This window comes from Dasypus novemcinctus, chromosome 3, assembly GCF_030445035.2.
Source record: "Dasypus novemcinctus isolate mDasNov1 chromosome 3, mDasNov1.1.hap2, whole genome shotgun sequence".
Classification (NCBI taxonomy): domain Eukaryota; kingdom Metazoa; phylum Chordata; class Mammalia; order Cingulata; family Dasypodidae; genus Dasypus; species Dasypus novemcinctus.
In genome coordinates, this window is record NC_080675.1 from 93,676,500 (window position 1) to 93,696,324 (window position 19,825).

The 19,825-nt window shown below is 43.1% G+C and overlaps 2 gene segments (V, D, J or C); both read right to left on the reverse strand.

Moving 5' to 3' along the window:
* LOC101444481 (T-cell receptor alpha chain constant-like) overlaps positions 1 to 4,301 on the reverse strand; it is a 76,695-nt gene extending 72,394 nt beyond the window's left edge. The window contains 1 exon segment of the C gene segment in view: positions 4,074 to 4,301. Coding sequence covers positions 4,074 to 4,203 — 130 coding nt within the window.
* Positions 4,302 to 11,983: 7,682 nt separating this feature from the next.
* On the reverse strand, positions 11,984 to 18,977 carry LOC131277967 (T cell receptor delta constant-like). The segment is given in 5 exon segments: positions 11,984 to 12,959; positions 14,148 to 14,261; positions 14,621 to 14,686; positions 15,099 to 15,377; positions 18,777 to 18,977. Coding segments are annotated over 4 exon segments (522 nt in total).
* Positions 18,978 to 19,825: the final 848 nt, after the last annotated feature.

Below are 19,825 nucleotides of genomic sequence, written 5' to 3' on the forward strand. Positions count from 1 at the left end.
GTACATAATAAATGATCATTATTATTTTCCTCCCAAAAAACCAAACACATTGCCAACATTTTTCTTTCCACAATGACCTAAAAGCCTAAAATTAAACCAGCAGGGGTATGAGGGCAACAAAAGAGCCACCAAGCAGTTTGGCCAGGAGTTTAAGTGCCTTTGTGAGATTTTAGATAGAGCTGTATCCAGCTGCATGAGGGCACTTCCATGGGTTGGACCATGGCAGTAGGTGTGTGTGGGTGAGGGCGTCTTAAAGCCAACCAGCCCCAGCAGAGATGGGGCAAGAAGCCACATCCCCGTTAGTTGGTAATGGGGAAGCCACATTCCCTATTAGTTGGAATGTGAACTCCAATCATGTTCAAGAAAAGAGTTCAGTGCTCTCCTTCACTTACCAAAATTCACCATGAGCTGAGTTCCCTTTCCAAATATGATCCTAGAGCCACTGGTGGTTGCACAATGTTGAGGAGCTTTGCAAAAACCTGTGGTGCCAACCAGATGAACAGAGACTGGCATAGCTTCTCAAGCACTAGAACTTCTCTTCCATCTCCAAGTTGAGAAAAGCAGGTGATGGTGTTTTTTTTTTGTGGTAGCCTTGGACTTCAGGGTAAGGGATATGTCCAGAGATACGGCCACCGACTTTAAGCCACCAGAAGCCTCAGCTAGCCAATTTGGTATACATATTCTGAGGTCCAAAGGAATCACCTGGCACACCCAATCTATCACGGAATATAAACTCCCACCGGGAATTAGATATGCAGAATTTATAGCTAGTGTTTGATGGTCATGATCATTTTCATGCTGGCTTTTCCCACCCCTGCTCCTATCCTCTCTTATCACATTCAGGTATGGTTCCTATTTCAGCTAGCTTTTATCCCCAACAGGCAGAATGATTTTAGTTCCCTTTGGAACTCAGAATTCTGTTTTGAGTGTACCAAATCTTGCTTAAATAATGAAGGTTTGATGCTGTCACAGCCAAGGACCAGGATGCTTTCTCTGCTTTAGGGCTTGCCTGGTCAGGGCCACGAGCTGTCTCAGCCAGCTTGCTCTGGACTTCAGAACCAGGCTCAACCGTGTGACCCTGAGAAAGATGGAAACCTCTCTAAATTTTACTGTCCTACTGACAAAATTAAAGAGGTGAGTTAGGTGATCTTTAGTGTCTTTCTGAGTTGATAGTCTTTGATTTGAGTCTCTGGATTTAATTTATCCAAAAAAGGCTGTGAAAAAAAATATTTTTTTCAGAGTGTCTAACCCTCCTCTCCAGTTCCTAAGCAAAATAACACAAACAAACAAAAGAAAAGGAGGTTCTACTTATTAGAGAGGAAATTAGTTTTCCAAGTCTACCATCTGTCTTAGCATTTGATCTTTTTAGAAGTTTGAAGTCAAAATTTTGGAACAACATTCTCAGGGAGAATTGCTTTCTTTGAAGCTTCCAGATAATTCAAGAACCAAACCAAATAAACTGACACCTTTGGTTTAAGGACAGAACTCACTAGGTTTCACTTGACTCCCACAGGAAATTAGGCCTTTACATAAACTCCAGGCTCTCCCTTACCCACAGGAAATGTGGGTTGACCTTTATAGCCTTTTCCCACCTGGATAAAGGAATTCACTCTCTAGCCAAGTGTTTCAGCCCTCTGTTTACCAGGTGTTAGTTACTGAAGGGATTCTGCTAAAGCTACCTTTGAATGGAGGTACTTACCCAGGCTTATCATTAACTGAGTCCCCTTCCTGGAACTGAGTGTCTTGAGCCCCTTCACACAGTGCCTGGGCCCTTTCCCCAAAGTCCCTCTTGGTATTGGCCTGTGACTTCCCACAGCCATGTTTCTGGTGTGATTAGGGGCATGATAGGAAGCCAGCTTTGTGAGCAGGTGGTTGTTTTCTCTTCTATTAATGCAGCCCAGGACTCAGGCTGTGAGGTGAACAGCACCAAATACAGAATTGTCCAAAGCCCTTTCCTGGCTTTATAGAGAACAGAGACCCTTTTATACCCAAAGAACTTAGCAGGCTGTTTCTTGTTACCTACCCTGTGGTACAGATTTATAAGACCCATAAATCTGGTGGTTTGCCACTGGTTCTGATAGGAACCATCAAGGGGACCAGAGATGCCAGGCTCCCTTTTTCATGACTGGAAAGACAAAAGTGTCACTTCTCCTATGTTGACCTTGAGAAGCCTAAATTCAGAGAGCTATGATTCTGATAACATTTCCTCCCACAGAATTTATAGATCTGCTTAAGAAAACTTATAATTGGGAAGAAAAACCTGCCCTACAAAATAATGAAATACATGCTAAAGCTAATCATAAAATAACATTTTTGATTACCTGGTGTTTTAGATTATGCCATTGTGCTGTCTTTTTTCCCCCCGAAGCTCAGGGCCACAGTTAACCGGGTTCCTCTCCCAAACGTAAGTCTCTTGTCATTATTCGTCCCCTGGGTCCATTGACAAAATGCCCGACTCGCTGAGGGCAATAACAGCATCTTCTCAGAAATTGGCCCAGATGATCCTTGGGAAAAACTGTAGGCTCTTAATAAATATTTGTTAAATTGGATTGTGTTAAACATTCATCTTTTGTTCCTACTCCTTGAGGAACACTTGAATCTCTCTGACAATTTTCAGAAGAAAAAAATTAATTCTGCCAAATATTACTTGCTCAGTTTCATGATTTCTTTGGTCCTGGCTCTGGATGTCAGTTTCCTATTAACCCCATTCCCACAGGAGTGAGCACCTTTACAAAAACCACAGGCATCAGCATGGTTGAAAGAGATGTAGCCTCAACTTTGCTCTCATTCCTCACTTGAGAGACACCTCTTGGTTCCCCACAGAGGCCCCCTTCTCCCAGTTTAGGTCTGCCCTCCTACCCTTTTTCACAGCAGGGTTAGGAATGGGCAGAATGGATTTCAGGGATGAAGATGATAAATAAGATATCAAAATGTTATCACACTCTGCAAAGCTTTTTTTTCCCTCCCAAATTGATGTTTTTCCCAAAGGCTGTTTTCAGCACTTTTGTCTTTCCCAGATGCAATGATAACTGGATTCTAACTTGGCATCTGGGCATGGACCCTCAGGCTCTGACGATTCACATATATTGAACCAAGAAATTATGCTACCCCCAAATGAAGAAGCATGCCTAACTTTTTCTTCTTGCTGGGCAATGAGGATTTAAAGCAACAGGCACAGGGGAATATAAACAAATAGTGCACTAAGATCAGATCTATAGCTTTATCTGTTAGCCTTCCAGAATTCTAGACCTGGAAGAGAACTTAACTATAGCTTGGTCCAATGCTCTCATTTTACAGATGAACCAGCCAAAGCCCTGAGGGGCAAATTTGGTCCAGGTCATACAGGTAGGTAGAGACAGAGCTTGGACTAGAACTAAGGACTTCTGAGCCCCAGTCCTGATTTCTGCTCCTCCCTTAGTGTGATTTAAGAGGTTCTGAGCAGACTCAGAACCTAGTAGCTCTATGGTAAGTAGTGGTCTTGGCCAGACCCGGGTATGATTATCTCTGTTAAATAGTGGGCAAGCTCTAGAAGAGAAGTGTTTGGATTTGGCACATAGTTTATGATTTTAGAGAGAGATACATAACCTTCCAATTCACTTAAAATTTTTATTTCTTAGGCTGTAGGCAGCAGCAATTCATAGTGGGGGAAATGGTCCATGAGATCCTAGTGAAGCCTAGGGAAAGAGAGAGATTTAAAATTTTGCCCTTTAGCAAAAGAATAATCCAGCAGAGAGTTGGCTCTGATGATTCTTTCTCTGCAGGCCTCTTTACAGGGAATGCCATCTCGAGTAGGAATGGCAAATACGCAAGGGTGAGGCGTTACCTCTGGGCCCTGCTCCCATGGCAGATATTGCTGACAGGCATATCACTCTTTTCCTCTCATGTGGCCTCACAATCCTTTGTAACTTTAGAGAACCACTACCAATTGCTAGCCCTGGACAATGGAGATATAACTTGTTTTCCTTCCCTGATCTGGGGAATTAGTAGATAAACACGACAGATGATGTGAGAAATCTGCTTGGCCAGATGTAGACCAGCCCCCACACAGACCCATCACGAACGCTGTCTCTCACCTGGTTTGACCAGAACTCTTCTTTCCACAGGCTGCTTCAGAGGTGGCAGCAGCAACACCATGGCGCATCCTTCTTCCTCACAGCTTTTCTTCAAACGGCAGCTTTGTAGAGGCATTGGGTGACAAACCATGGTAGTTTCTTCATACTCATTCTTGGCCAAAGGATTTTCCCCAAAGCCTAGGTCCTGGGTGACTACTGTGCTTCCCCTGCTGGGGGATGGAGAGAACACCCAGGAGCCTGGCAGCCCCCCTCCTGCATGCTTCCTGCAGGTCTTGTCCTGGGGTCTTGGAATGGAAGGTGATACAGGAAGAAAGTGTGATGCAGGGACATTTTTTCTAGACCAGTCAGTCCCGTCACCACAATTCAGGTGTTTCTAAGATTTCTCCTTTTAATCACATGTGTCTGGTTTCTATTGTATGTAAGAGATTGCCACTCATCTGAATCCATACAGATAAATTTCCCAATGTCCTCTACTCTTACATTTGACTTTTTCTTGACAGGAAACTGCCTACCTGCCCTCTTAGGGGCTATCTCATATCCTTTTTGAGAGACTTGTGGGGGATGAAACCTTTGGGCCAACAGAGAAGCAGCTGCCTGTCTCAGAAAGCTGAATGGAAACAGAAGCAACAGCTTTGATCTAAGTAGTGAACAAAGAATATTTTTCTTTCCTTGACCTATTTTCTGTAAACCACCAGTATGAGCTATTTATGGGAGATGGATCATTAGAGCAGCAGAGGGCGCTGCAAGGTCAAAAACAAAGCCACCTACCTCAGCAAAGTGACGCAAAGTTTCCCTTTTTTGAGTGATAGGAGCGATTAGGAACCAAGCTGTGGGAAAAGGGTAGCTATGTTGACCAAATCACTTGGTGCCTTCTGGTCTGAGTGCCTGCCTTGAAGTTGAAGGGATGGTTTTGGACTAATGAAGGGCGGTTTTTCTTCACCAGTGGGTAGGTGGTTGCCTCCAGGACCCTCATTGTCTTGGGGAGCTGCTCAGGATCCTATGTTAATAGGCTTAAGGGAGATAGAAATTCATGGACAGTAAGTCTGGAATGTGTCATTAAGTCTTGAGGTCGATCATCCTTATCCCTAAACTTTGGGGTCACCCTATTGTACATTGTGATCTTTCATGAGTGAATCTGTAGAAGTCTTGAAAGACATAAGAACTCAGTGGATTAGAACACTCATTTCTCATACTCCTAATGCTCTTAGCGATTTTGGGGAGAACACAGCTGCTGTTCTTTGGGGAGTGCAGAGTTCCAAGACATGCTTGCAGCCCTGACAACAAATTCAAGGTGTGAGTCCCTTTTTTTTTCTTTTCTTTTTTACCCTTGATTGATACAAAATGTCTCTTGCCAGATTCCACAATTTATTTTTTTTAGATTCTGCATCTTTTCTCTGAACAGCTTTGATGAGAACAAAGCTCTCAGGAACTATATGTGTGAGTCTATTTAATGAAAATGACAATAGAATCAGCAGTACCTCACATTCATAGATCATTTGCTGGGTATGTTATTTCATTTAATTTCCCAATAGCCCTGTGAAAACACTAGCATTATGATCACCATTTTGCACATAGAGACATTGAGGCTTTGAGAGTTTAAGTCACGATATAGGCTCACAGAGCAAGTAAATGCTGGAGCTGATATATGCTGCTGTTCTGAGAAGTGCCCTTCCTGCAGGGAAGGACACGAGGGCAGGGAGAATCATTATTGTGCCACCCCCAGGAGGACTCAAGAGGGAACATTATGTGTGAAGCATTAGCAGAGAGGGTGTGGCCCTCTATGTGAGGGTCCAGGACACCTGCTTCTCTCTTCTTGGGTGTGGTCAGATGGCATTGTGGTTGCACAGTCAGAAGAGGAGTAGATGTTTACCTTGAGAGCTGTTTCTATCCAGATCAGGAAGGGAACGCTCAATTTCTTATAAATATCAATCCTGGGGGACATCTTTAGGGCAGGGCCTGAGCAAAACCTATGGACCTGGAATCTCTGAAATAGATTTCCACCAGCAGATGGCTGGGTTCCTGGGGAAAGGCTCCCTGCCAGCAGGCGGCAGTGCAGGCAGAGCAGCAGCTGTGCACACGGGGCAGCCCGAGGGGCAGGAGCCCTTCCCTCCCCACGCCCAGGCACTGTGGGGATGCACATGGTGGGACTTTTGCAGTTCTCCCTGCCTGAGAGTGTCAGAGAATAAAGGACGCCCAGTATTTCAGATAAACACTGCATACTTACTTTTTCAATATGAGTGTGTCCTAAATACGGCATGAATTTTTTTGTTCTTTGTTTGAAATTCAAATTTAGCTGGATGTCCCATATTTTTGTTTGATAAACCTGGCACACCTGTTCATGCATTCTTTTATTCCACAAATATTTATTGATGGTCGATTATGTGGCAGACACAATCCTAAGGGCTGGGATTTATCAGGGAAAAGATAAACAAGGTCACTGCCCTCATGGAGCATGTGTATGTGGGGTGGGGAGGTGAGATGGCTGAGACCAATAATAAACAAGTATATAAATCCAATGATTTCAGGTAATTATGAGAGGGAAAATCAGAGTGGTGACTGTGTTTGGGGTGGGTGACTAATCTACTGGGGGTGGGCAGGCAAAGCCTCTGAGCTGAGATTTGTGAAGACCTGGGACCCATAGTCTCAGGAAGACAGAAAAGCGAGGCAAATAGAGGATCCGAAAGAAGGCTGCAGCTGCTGAAGAGGTGTGAGAGAGGGAGGAGAGGGCACGAGGGGATTTTGGAGAAGAGTCAAGGGCTGATACTACCCAGGCTTTACAGGCTCAGGAGATGAGTTCTGACCGACATCATCTGATTGACATTTTACAAAGCCCTGGAGAATGGATGGTTGGGGGACAAGAGCGGTGGTCCCAATAAGATGATGGTGATTGGAGGAGGTGGTGACAGTGCAGATGGAGAGAGGTAGATGGACTAGAAATACATTTTCATGGTAGAACTGGATGGATTGGGTATAGAGGAAATGTGAAATGAAGGAAGTCAACCTAGGGTTTGGGGTGAGTGAGTTGGTTCATCTTGTCATTTTTAGGGTGGAGCTTCCCAAATTTTGTTGTGTCATGGCTTACATGGAAAATAATATTTGTACAGCACACAGCTGGGAGAGACTGGCCTCAGGGACTCCAGCCACTGGTGACACCACATGGCCAGTGAACATGTAACCATTTCATGGCCATTCACCCATTGGAATGCTTTTCTTCAGGGAAGAATTTTCCAACTGGGGCCAATATATGCTGCAAAGGGTCTAATGATAGAGGAAAATTAAGTACTCTCAGGTTCAGGATACTCCTGTTCCCATTTCTCAACACCTGAAACCAAATATTCCTAGAAGTTAGAGCTAGGACAAACTTTAAAAACCAGCTTGTCCAACCCCTTTCCCTCCCTCTTTATACAGAGGACTAAGGGACTTTGTCCACAGAACTCATTCACTTATTCCATTTTTTGAGCATCTGCAAACCACAAGTAGCTGTGCTAGGCACTGTAAGGCAGTGCTGCTGGAAGTGTGATTCATGGGCAGGTACTGGCCCACAGACTGTTAACAGTCTGCAACAACAAGCTACGGAAATGGAAAATAAGCTACTTTTATAGCGATTTGACATCCAAGCATGTCATCACTTAGCTTGCAGTTTCTATTTCTTTCTTCCTTTCTTTTAAATCATTTTCATTGTGTTTTTTTTTTTTTTTTAAATATTGGTTCAAGAAGGATTGAGGACCAAAATAACATTAACAATAGTTTCATTGGCTGGAGCATTTGCCTCAGAGAGTTCCAGCTCACTCAGTCACGTGACAGTCAGGGCTGCTGTCTCCTCTTATTTCCCTCCCATCTCCTTCCCCTCTGAGAGCCCAAGATGTCTCAGAGATTTCTCGAACCGTGCTTAATTCTATATCCTCTGGCCTGATGCAAAAAGAAAATGATTCTGATTACGGGTTTTAGCCTTTTGTTTTTCTGTACGCAACTTCATTTGCTTTACCATCCTTTTGTTCTTGACCCCATTTCCCTTTCCCTTACTTTTAAAGACTTGACTTCTCTCCATCTTTCTCTTTCCCACTTAGTTTTCTGGTTGTTCTCTGCCTTTGAATTTCAATTTTAAATTTAAAAAGTTTTAATTTTTACAAACACTCCCTTCTCCTACCCCATTTCTAATCCTTGGTAACTTCTAGCTGTTTTTTTTTTTTTAATTAAAATTTTAGAAATTTTGATTTTCATTTCTGTGTCCTTCTCCTGCCTCTATCCCTTGACTTCCCTTTGGATTGGGTTTGTGCTGGACCCAGAGCCTGAGGGCTGCAGGAATTCACTGTTTTCTCATTTCTTCTCTTTACAGGTAATGTCGTGTTCTCTAACAGTGTAAATCAGATGACTTCCCTGGACAAGACGGTGACGACGGATGATAGGGTGGTACTGCTCTGCACTTATGAAACTGAATACAGAAACCCAGATTTATACTGGTACCGAAGGAGGCCAGATCATTCCTTTCAGTTTGTCCTTTACAGGGATAATACCAGATCCCAAGATGCAGATTTTACTCAAGGTCGGTTTTCTGTAGAGCACAGTCGGACCAAGAAAACCTTCCACTTGGTGATCTCCTCTGCAAGGGCTGAAGACAGTGCCACTTACTACTGTGCCTTGCTCACACAGTGATGCAGGTGCCCAGGAAGTCTGCACGCAAACCCTTGGGACATGGGCCAGCTTGGCAGAGCTACTACTTAGGTTAGGGAAGATCACAGTCTTGTCCTTAGTCATTTTGTGTCTCAGCCGCCTGGCCTTTACAGATGCCCTAAAGTGTTTGATGAATAACTCAAGGCCTGGTCACATCCAGGGGTACACCCTGGCTTCATATGGATCTGAGCACCTCCCCATTTGTGGCTTAGTGGGCCTTGCTACTTGAGTGACTCATGGTGGGTAAGAGAAATTTGCATGACTGAGGGATCATTGTCTTTGTGTCCCCTGTGCCCAGGTCATGCCTGTGCAGAATAGGACTTGACAAGTTTGTGCTGTGTTTGCTGTGAGGATACCAGAATGGTGCAGGTGAAGGGTCAATCTAAGGAAAGGCCAGCAGAAATATCTTCATCTTAGTTTCCTTTACCATTTATCCATGATTGTGAATTGGTTCATGTTTTACTTTCCTTATTGCTAAGCAAATACCATGCAGTGGGTTGGCTTAAACAATGGGAATTTATTGGCTCATGGTTTTGAAGCTAGAAGTCCAAATCAAGGCATCATCAAGGTCATGCTTTCTTCCCAGAGACTGGCATCCTGGGGCTGGGTGTCAGCAATCCTTGGTCCTTGGCAACTCTGTCACATGGCAGTGTACATGATGGCCACTCTTGGCCTTTCCTTTCTCTTCCAGGCTCTGTTGACTTTCAGTTTCTGGCTGCTCCATCTGTAGCTTTCTCTCTGTCTGAATTTCTTTCTGCTTATAAAGGACTCCAGTAATAGGATTAAGACCCATCCTGATTGAGTTGTGTCTCACCTTAACTAAAGTAACCTCTTCCAAAGGCCCTACTTCAATGGAACCACACCACAGGGATGGATTAAGTTTAAGAACATGTTTTTCTGAGGTATATAGCTCCAACTATCATAGTCTGTTTTCAGTTTAAGAACCAAATTGGATGCAAAGTTATTTTCCCCAATTTACCTCTTTTTCTTTCCAGTCACCTTATGTCTCTTGGATGCTTTTTGGCATCCTCCAGACATCTCCACACTTTTGGAGAACGTTTCTCTTTCACTGAAGATAATTGAGTTACTCCTAGAAAGTTGTCTGTGAATCCCTGAATCCCAGCTCCAAAGTCCCTGAGTTTGGAGCACAGTGATGTCTCCAGGGAAGAGAATTACCTCCAGGGGAAAACAATGATGTGATACATTGTGGGTGAAACATAGATACACCCACAGCCCCTGGGAATTGATCCCTCCTTTGTCTATTTCTATTGAAGTCTCTATTTTCAAAGAACTGGTAGAGTTATTCGATGCAATTTTAGAAATGGAAGGAGACTTAGACATCATTTTATAAGAAATATCACTGACCCAGAGAAGTGAGGGACATTCCTAAGGTCCTAGAGACAGGGTTGGAGTGATGGGACATTCCTAAGGTCATATGGCTGGTTAGTGACAGAAGAGGGGGAAGTGGATGCTCCCAAGGTCATACAGCTGGCCAGTGACAGTGGCAGAGCCAGTGCTGCAGTACTGCAATTCTTGGGCTCTCTTTCTCCCGAGGATGCTTTTAGCAATAGGTGATTTGAACTATAGTTTGTCTGGGCTTCAGAAACAGCCAGGCAAAGAGTAGTCACTATATAAAGGAATAGCAAGAACCTTAGAATCCAATGGCCTTGGGCAAGTGACTCAGCTTCCTGGGATTTCTGTTCCACAGTTTATTGAGAGTTTGTAACAATCTTCTTGATAACTATTACTTTGGGGTTGTTGGACATTTAAATGAGATGTTACGTGTGAAAGCTCCTGAAAACTATAATCTATAGTCCAATGGCCTCCAGACCTGAAGGCAGCCACAATCTCCTCTCACTCCTGCCTTAAGTTTTTTGCAGAGGTTCCTTTTGGAAGAAGGAATTCATGGTCCTGTGATTTTCTTTTTCCTACCGATGACCAAAGGGGACCAGAGGGTGGCTCAATTATAGATTAAATATAGGACAGCCCTGAAGGAAAATCTGGCTGATATTCACTTTGAGACCTTGTCTTCATTTTGGGGATGTAGTATGCTCTTAAAGTATGAACTTTGGGTTGACACTTTTGATACCTCAGTTTTGCTCCTAGCAATATCATTGGCTCACTGAATGATTTTGGACAAGGTGCACAGTTTTTCTGTGAATATATTTTTTCCATCTTAAAAATGAGGGTAAGTGGGAAGCAGACATGGCTCAACTGATAGAGCATCCATCTACCATAGGGAGGGTCCAGGCTTCGATCCCCAGCGCCTTGTGACCCATGTGGTAAGCTGGTCCATGCACAGTGCTTCTGCACGCAAGGAGTGCCGTGCCACGCAGGGGCATCCCTGCGTAGGGGTGCCCCACAAGGAAGTTGTGCACCCTTCAAGGAGAGTCGCCCCACTTGAAAAAGTGCAGCCTGCTCAGGAGTGGCACCGCACACATGGAGAGCTGATGCAGCAAGATGATGCAACAAAAAAGAGATGCAGATTCCCAGTGCCACCTGATAATGCAGGTGGACGCAGAAGAACACTCAGTAAATGGATACAGAAAGCAGACAATGAGGGGGAAGAGGAGAGAAATAAATAAAATAAATCTTAAAAAAAAGAGGGTAAATGATATCTTTTCATACCTAGTAACTTCAGGGAAAATTTTAATGTTACCCAACGTAATAGATGGCACTATTGTGGAATTAGGTGTTCTTTACACATTCAAGTTGAAGTTGTATAGAATCATTTATTGTTTTTCTCTGGATGGACATAGCTTATCCATGCAGAAATCCTTAAACCCATTGGCTCATAAGACTACTGCCTCTTAGCTTTTGTTTGGGACGTGAACACATGGTGTGGGAGTTGCAGTTGGTGAGGGCAGGGGGAGCTGTCGGTGATGATTATTCTTTCACTTGTAACCTCATACACCCCCTGCTTGACACCTCAGCTAGGTGCCATGGAAACCACAGTAAGGGGCTGCGAAGGCTCTGCTATCTGAGTGTGTGCACCTGGAAAGAGCCGTGACCCTGCTGAGGTGGGAGGACCGGAGCTCGCCAGCTGCACCGAGGGCTCCGCTGCTGCTGCTGCTGCTGCTATTGTAGCCACAGCAGCAGGAAACCCAGGGCTGGTGTCAGAGGCAGGAGCCTGCAGACTTGGGGCTCAGGAAGCTGCGGTGTGACCTTGAAACTGTTTGGCTTTCATTTGACTACCAGTGAGTTCACAGAGGCCACAATGAGTAAACCCAGAGGCGAGGTGCACATAATACGTTTTAATAAATGCAACAGAGACACGTCTGAGATGAACATCAGGCAATCATCAACACCAGAGGCCCAGGCAAAGGAGTCAGCATCCAATGATCTCCAACTCCCTGGGCACAGACTGGTAGATAAAAGAAGATATTGTTTTTACAGGGGAAATCTTGTGGCCTCATTTCTGTCCTTCCCTCCCTCCAAAGCCACTAGAAGGCAGGGTCTGTGTCTTATTCATCTTTGTTCCTTCAGCTCAGTGCCTGGAATTTAGAGGCAGTCAATTCATTTTTGATAAATCAATGAGCAGAAAGAAGTGTCCTTCCTCTGTATTTTACTCTGATCTCTGCTGGTGACCTGAAGAGTATTTAGAAGATGTTTTAGAAGTTCTAAATATTCTGCACAGAGAATATTAGGGAAATCAAATGTAATTTCATTTGTAATGTACTAGGAAAACCAGAAAATGATGAAAGTTTGTGTCTGCTCTCCTCCCACCCCTGCAAAAATGGTTACTGAAGTGAGCACAGAGGGTGGGACAAGCCAAGAGGAGGGGGGATGGGACTGTTGGTTTGGGGGCAAATTTAGTGCTGGGTAGAGCAGAATCTTTCATGTTTAGGTGAACATGCTTTCTTTCTTCCAGGACCCATTTACTCCTGGAGAATGGATCTACCTCTGGAGGCAAAGAAAAGTCAAAAGGAACAAACACCATTTTTCAAAGTGTATTGGTTGTAGGAGTAAAAAATGTGGCCTATATTCCTTTATAAAGCAGCATTAATGCAGTTAAGGACCATAAACCCTTTCTCCCCAGGACTTTTTCCCAACTACTAGGCTGAAGGATGAGCTGGGTTTGTTGTTTTCAAAGGAAGACTGGTTTGGGCAGTAGCCGGTTAAGCTAGGCTGTGACAGGTCAACTTGAGTTATGCGAAGTTGGAGATAGTATCTTTGTAGACATTCAGGGAGTATAGCCTCCTCACGGCAGTCATCCTGCAAGCAAAGAAAAGTTGTCAGAGCTGCCTGTTATAAAATCATAGATTAACAGTTCTAGAATGAATCATAGGGGTCATAGTCTTGGGATGGCCAATGTTTGCTGTGGCTGTACCATTGCAGAAAGCACTAATCTATCATGACACTTCCCCCTCTATGCATGCAGTTAGTCTAGCTAGTCAGAATCACTCTATCAATGTTGGCACAAGTAATGAAACCCACTTGTACTCATTTAGTCATTCTTAACTCCCCTGTTTTGTAGATGTAAAAACCAAGGTCTATAGGGGTGAAGCAACCTGGTAACATAGTGAGTTAGTGACAAAATCAGGTCTGTAGCTCAGATCTTCTGACTCCCAGTTCAGTGCTCTTTTTATACAGCCACACTGCCTATGTCCTTGGGACTGTTTTTAAAACAGCAGGTGGGGCTGGGCACCCATTTGGAAGTGACTGGGTTTGTTTTCAGGCTGAGCCAGATAAGTCTAACATTCTAAGTCTAGGATTGCTCCTAGAACGGGAGCTGGGACTGAGGACTACTTGGAGGTATAGGAGAAAGAGCAAGGGAGAGAAGTGTCAGAGGCAAAATCAGGCCCTGATTCATGTACAAGAGTACCTGAAAAGGCTATGCAAGTAAGATGTGATAATTAATATCTCACAGACTTTGTATGCATCTTGAGTAGTTAATTAGTGAGCTATACACTGCTGAAGACAGGCTTGTGCACACATCAGAGTCCTATGATTAAGGATCGGAACCTGGCGTTCCCTTTGTCTAGGCAGAAGTAGCTTCTTCTCTCCTTCATTAGGTGAAGCTCTACTTATGGCTTTACAAACAGCTCTGGCCCATGGGCCAGAAAAACAAAATAGCAGATAAAACCGAATTCTCCTTTTTACCTCCAAAATTCTCCCTGGGGTGGAGGTGGGGATATTGGCTGGGATGTTAGAAAAGCAGTACATTATATTATATATATAATATTATATGACAGGTTTGGGGTCTGACTTGAAATAAAAGGATAGCTGGAAATGGAATGTTCTTGTGCTGAGCACTTAAGATAGCCACCTTAATAATTCTAAATATATCTGCATGTATTTTTCCATTTTGAATGCTTTGGTTTCTAAACCATTCCTAAACCTCTTCCCCCCATGATTTCATAGTTTGGGTGGAGATGGGAATAGGAAGGGACTAATTTTTACCTTAAAAGAAAAGTAACTTGGCAGTCAAGAGAAAATTGATGGCAACACTCTTGGCAAACAGCATTCTTAGGCCCAGCAGCGTGAGAGACATCATGTTCACCTTCCTGGCTTGAACTGTGTGGTTGAGAAAGAGTAGTTTCAGGGAGAGACTAAATTCACTTCCAGAAACGGGCCCCCCACCACTGACACCAGCCTGTACCAAGTCACCATCGCTCTTCCTGGCCTACGCAGCCCAGCTTGGAGCCGCACAGCCCTCAGAGACCTAAGGCTGCTGCTGCTCACACCCAGGCAAACCTCTTTGGAAACCCAGTGCTTGCAGCAAGGCCAGCTCTGGTGGGAGAGGCAGAGACTGAAGGCAACCAACTGGGGCCAGGCAAGGTTTTCCTTTGAAATCTGATGCTTTCGGGCTCCATCTGATAATTAGAGTTTCCCTTAACCCTCAGTCTGAAGCTGACTCTTTGATTTGAACAAACCTTTGGGTTCATAACAGCTTTCTGAACTTTGCTGTGTGCCTTCAGGTTTCGTTGGTTCTGGAGTCCCTGGAACAAACAGCAGTGGTCAGGGTTACATGTTACATGTAGGAAGAATTAAGATTCTTAACTCCATCTTTATTTTGGAATTCAGTACCAGATTAGACTTCATAGTTTTTCCAGGGACTTTCAGTCCCAGAGAACCATTAGTAGGGCAGTTGTTCATATGAAGGAGACAGTGGTTAATGAAGAGGACAAATGGGGATGAAATAACCTCATATAGGTTTTAGCTCAGAACCCCTCTCAGAGATGCAAAGAATTTCCTTTCCAGTCAATGATAGGCTGCAGTTGGGCTTAAGTCTTATTTCCAGCATATTGTCATATTGAAAGAGATCTGCCCAGAGTTTACGTCTCAAATTTCCCTTTCCCCCAACCTTTCTCCTCCACAACCTCTAGGTCCTTGAAACCAGATATGACCTACCTGAGGAATTTGTCTTCAATTCAAAGTCAGAGGAGCGCACAATTTCATTATTGTGTTGAACTGAACATGTCACTGAATTTGGATCTTCATACTGACCAAGCTTGACAGCACTGTACTTCCCACTGGCAGAGACGACGATAGCAGGGTCAAATTCTGTTATCTTTTTGGACGATTGGAGATTTATAATTACATTCTTAGGATAGAAGTCCTTCACCAGACAAGCAACTTTCGTCTCATTTTTCATGAGGAAAACAGATGGTTTGGAAGGAGGCTGACTTTCTGCAAATAAAACCAACTTATTTTGAGATGATTACCCACAACTCCGTGGAAGTTAAACAGTGGTGGTTACCTCAATGCCCCTGTGGCCAAACATGGTTCTCTTTTACAATCCAGATTGCCCTGCACCTGTTAATAACCTGGACTTTCTAGCACCTCCATGAAAGGATGGCCAAGGGCAGCAGAAATGAAACATAGTTTGACTTCTAGTTAGGAGCTGCTAAGGGCTAGGGCTAGAGCAGAGATGGAAAGTAACAACTACAAAGAAGTTTCTGGATCATTTGGGGTTCAGTTATCTACATTTTATTAATCAATCCTCTGGACAATTGAGGCCAAGTTGAATATTGTCTGCATCAGCTGGTTTATTTTATTTTTATTTTTTTAAAATATTTTATTTTTTTGTCTTATTTTTTAATGTTACATTAAAAAAATATGAGGTCCCCATATACCCCCTACCCCCCTCACCCCACGCCTTCCCCCATAACAACAACCTCCTCCATCATCATCAGACATTCATTGCATTTGGTGAATACATCTCTGAGCACCGCTGCACCTCATGGTTAATGGTTCACATCATAGCCCACACTCTCCCACAGTCCACCCAGTGGGCCATGGGAGGACATACAATGTCTGGTAACTGTCCCTGCAGCACCACCCAGGACAACTCCAAGTCAGCTAGTTTTTTTAAATTCATAAGCTCTTGAAGAGAGATCAAGGCAGGCGCTCATGTTTTGTATTGTGTCAGTTAAAGATCTAAGGGTCTGATAAAGACTGCATAATAGGTTCAAATGTCCCAAGAATGGCAGTTGGGGTCACTTCTGGGAGCCATCACCATTTTCTTGAATTGGAAGGGATCTGCAGAATTTCAGTAGTGCATCTCCCTATCTTTAGGTGAATACTTATTCTTTTGTAAGAAACCGACTGTCCTGAAGTTTCCTTTGAGAATTTACCAGAAAATAACATTTTCAGGAAGTCCATATGACCCCTAGGTTGTTGTGGCTTAACTCCATTCCTTCTTGTTTTATTCTAAGTGGAGTTGTGGAATGATTGGTTCCAATAATTGGATTTTCTTCTGGCCTTCTCTCCTTTCATGCCTCACCTAGGATTATCATGTGTCTGCTACTCTGTACATACATACATCTACATCTGTAGGTGCATCTTTTTCTTCCCTTAATACAAAAAGTCTTGAAGTCTTGGAGGGAGATAGTAATGATTCTTTTGCACTGCACCTTTTTGAAATTTCTGAACTGTGATAAATTTTTTGTCCATGGACACTCTGATTCTTAGGATATTTCCAAATCACTACTAAAAAAAAACCTTGCTAAATGCTTGAAATCCAGAAAGACAACTAACCTGTGAATGGTGATCTAGATACATTTCCAATTATAAGCTTTATTGATGATTTTCAATATAAATTGCTTCCTTGAATATGGGATATTAATATTTAAAACTTAGGTGAACTTGGCTTCTTGATATCAAATGAAAAATATGCTGAATTCCAATGTACTTTGATTTACTATAGTCCTTGATCAAGACATCAGGGACTGCTAAACAAAAAGTCTTGGTAATGAACGTATAAATAGAAAAGAAATGATTTTTCTAATGCTTTTTCCAGGTCTGAATTTGGGCTTCAGCTGTGATGCTTATGGTAGTAGAGCTACAACCAAATCAATTGTTTTTATCTGGTTGAGGGGGAGTGCTTGCTAGTTGGGAAGTTTCTGTTGATGCAGCACTTTATACATGGACCATGGCTGAGCAGTTATTTCCCAGGGAACCAACAGTTCAGAGACGCACCCTCAACACCACTGCCATAATTCTGTCACCTTTTCCATGCTGGAAAATTCAGGAAAAAGACTTGATTCTGTTTTATTCACTCAGGGCAGGAAACTCATTCCTAAAAATCTGGTATTTGGTTTTAGCTCTAGGAGAGATGGGGACCTTAACTTTTTCAAAGGGCTTTCCTGGAACCTACCTTCAACCACATGAGAAAACCATCTTTGTTGAGTTTCCTGGCATAGCTGAAGCCACTGATAACAGAAACTGACAGCCTTAGCATTAACGGCTGGAAACCACATATGTTACTCACATTCCTTCAGAATGGCAACATTTCTTGCTCACTATACTTACTTCGCTTTGAGATATATTCCAGTTGATTTTCAAGGAGTTATGAGTTAGAGAGAAAGGAAACTAGTGCATTAAAAAAGAACAAACGAACTTTATCTCTTTGGTTATTTAAGAGGATGACCCAATTCTAGTCTGATTTATTTGGATAATTAGAACCTGCCTGGGATTTTAAAATCTAATTTCTTCAGGCAACTGTCAATGATAACTTTGGGCTGGGGAGACCTTTCTCAAATTGCTTGAAAAGTGTTCTATTTAATTCATGTTTTTTGGCGTCATGGTAACAAAAGAAAAGGCTGTGTGACTGAATTGAACCTTTTTTTAAAATGGAATGCACTCAATACATTGGCCATATGTTTTTCAGTCTATTTATGTTTGACTTAAAACCAATAAAAAATTTAAGTTCTATAAAAATTTATATTATTGTCCAAAATTTAAATTAAAGATTTAATTATTTATCATTTAAGAATTTCCAGTCTTTCTTCATGGTCAATAAGTGTAATTACATTTTAACATGTGTTTCAAATTGCTATTTGTTTTGACAATTGCTATTTTATTTTCAGACCTCTTTTTATCAGTACCATTCCAATGCTAAGATTATGTGCTAGTAAACAGTAGAAAAAGTATATACTCTTCCTGAAGAGCTTTTATTTATAAACTCAGAAATCATCCATGACTCATATTCTCACAGAGGGTCTTGGGGTCCCCCAAGAATCTATAATAATAATATATGCCACACAGAATTTCCAGGCTCTCTGCAAGTATGAGATTTAACCTGAACCCTGAGTTGTAAGTTAGCTCTACCTGGTTATTCTAACCAGGCTAACCCCTCTCTCAGAAATCTCCTAAGCTGCAGGACATTTGTTTTTAGGTTGCTATGAAATATACATGCTAGTCAGCTTAACCAAAGGGATATATAAGGAAGAAGCAACTTCCTGGAGAATTTAAGCCAGTGTCCCTGCCACAGAGCCCTGGATCTGAATGTTCCAACTCTTAGCACAGTCTATCTAGGTTTCTTTGTGCTTTCTGGTTGCATTGAAGATTTCAGAAACAAGTGGGAGGAATAGTTTTAGTATGGAGTTTTGTTTTGTTTTTTTTAATATAAAAGTAGATACAGAGCTACTTAAGCGACTCAACCCAGCATTTCACTCTGGTCCACTTTACATCTGCACCACTGCATTTCCAAGTTACTGACTCTACCTGCCACGAACCCGGTGGCAGCCCCTGTACTGGGACTCAAATTATCCTGAGAAACATAGGAAACAAATCAAATCAACTCACGGGGCTCCACGAAGAGCTTGGTGCCAGCTCCAAAGAACATCTGCCGGGTGTCCCAGGAGCACATTGTGACAGTGCCTCACAGGTAACCAGCCTGGGGCTGGCCCTGAGGCCTGGGCTAGAACATCTGTGCCCTGCCCCCCAACCCCGTGTCTCAGCCTAGAGACCCACAGCTCAGAGAACTACAAAGCTGCCTTTGATGGGACCAGGGAAGTCTCAGTTCCTTTTGAAGCTAAACCCTTGTTTACCTGCTGGAGAGGCATAGCAATGTGAGCATGAAATCCCCAGCAGAGAGGTGCAGGGACAGGGCTGAGAGAGCAAGAGAAGAGGGTGACAGGAGACTGAGAGCTGTCTTCAGGGCAGAAAATGTAGCTCCTAGTTTACTGAGAGAACTCTCCAAGAAGAACACAAACAGGAGTAGGAATGGGGCACTGAAAATTGACATTTCTTACGATGGGTATTAGGCCTAGAGAGAAGGGTTTGGAACCACACCTTGGTTCTCGTACTCCGGCTCCCTTCTACAGGCTCACAAATACTGCTCTTTGGTTAGGAAGCTAAATTTCCCCATTTACTCAGACCGAGTCTCAGAATAATAACTGATCTGTTTTCTAACTCTCGGAGCCCAGTGAAGGGCTTCCTAATGACTTGCAGGTTGTATGGGAAGTTGGTTGCCACAGGGGAAGCCCATTGGAGCCATGTGTCCTGTATGCAGGTCAGAGAAGCCAGTGCCTGCAGTGGATTGCTTATTTTTGTTTTATAATTTCTCCTGAATCTGGATCCTGGCACAAGCTTCAGGAAGATATGGTAGTCATGTGAAATAGAACTTAAAGACCACATGGATGACTTTGTCCCATAACTGAAAATCAAGTCTAGGAAGAGAGCTAGATAAAAGAGAATGATGGTTGTGTAGGGCCATTATTTACTCTCAAAACTTTCAGAATTGAAGGCTTGATTTGAAATCCTCACTTTCTCTACCTGAACTTCACATCACTACATTGCACACCATCACTGCAGAAAGAGAAAACCAGAGTAGCAAAAGGACTATCATTAGA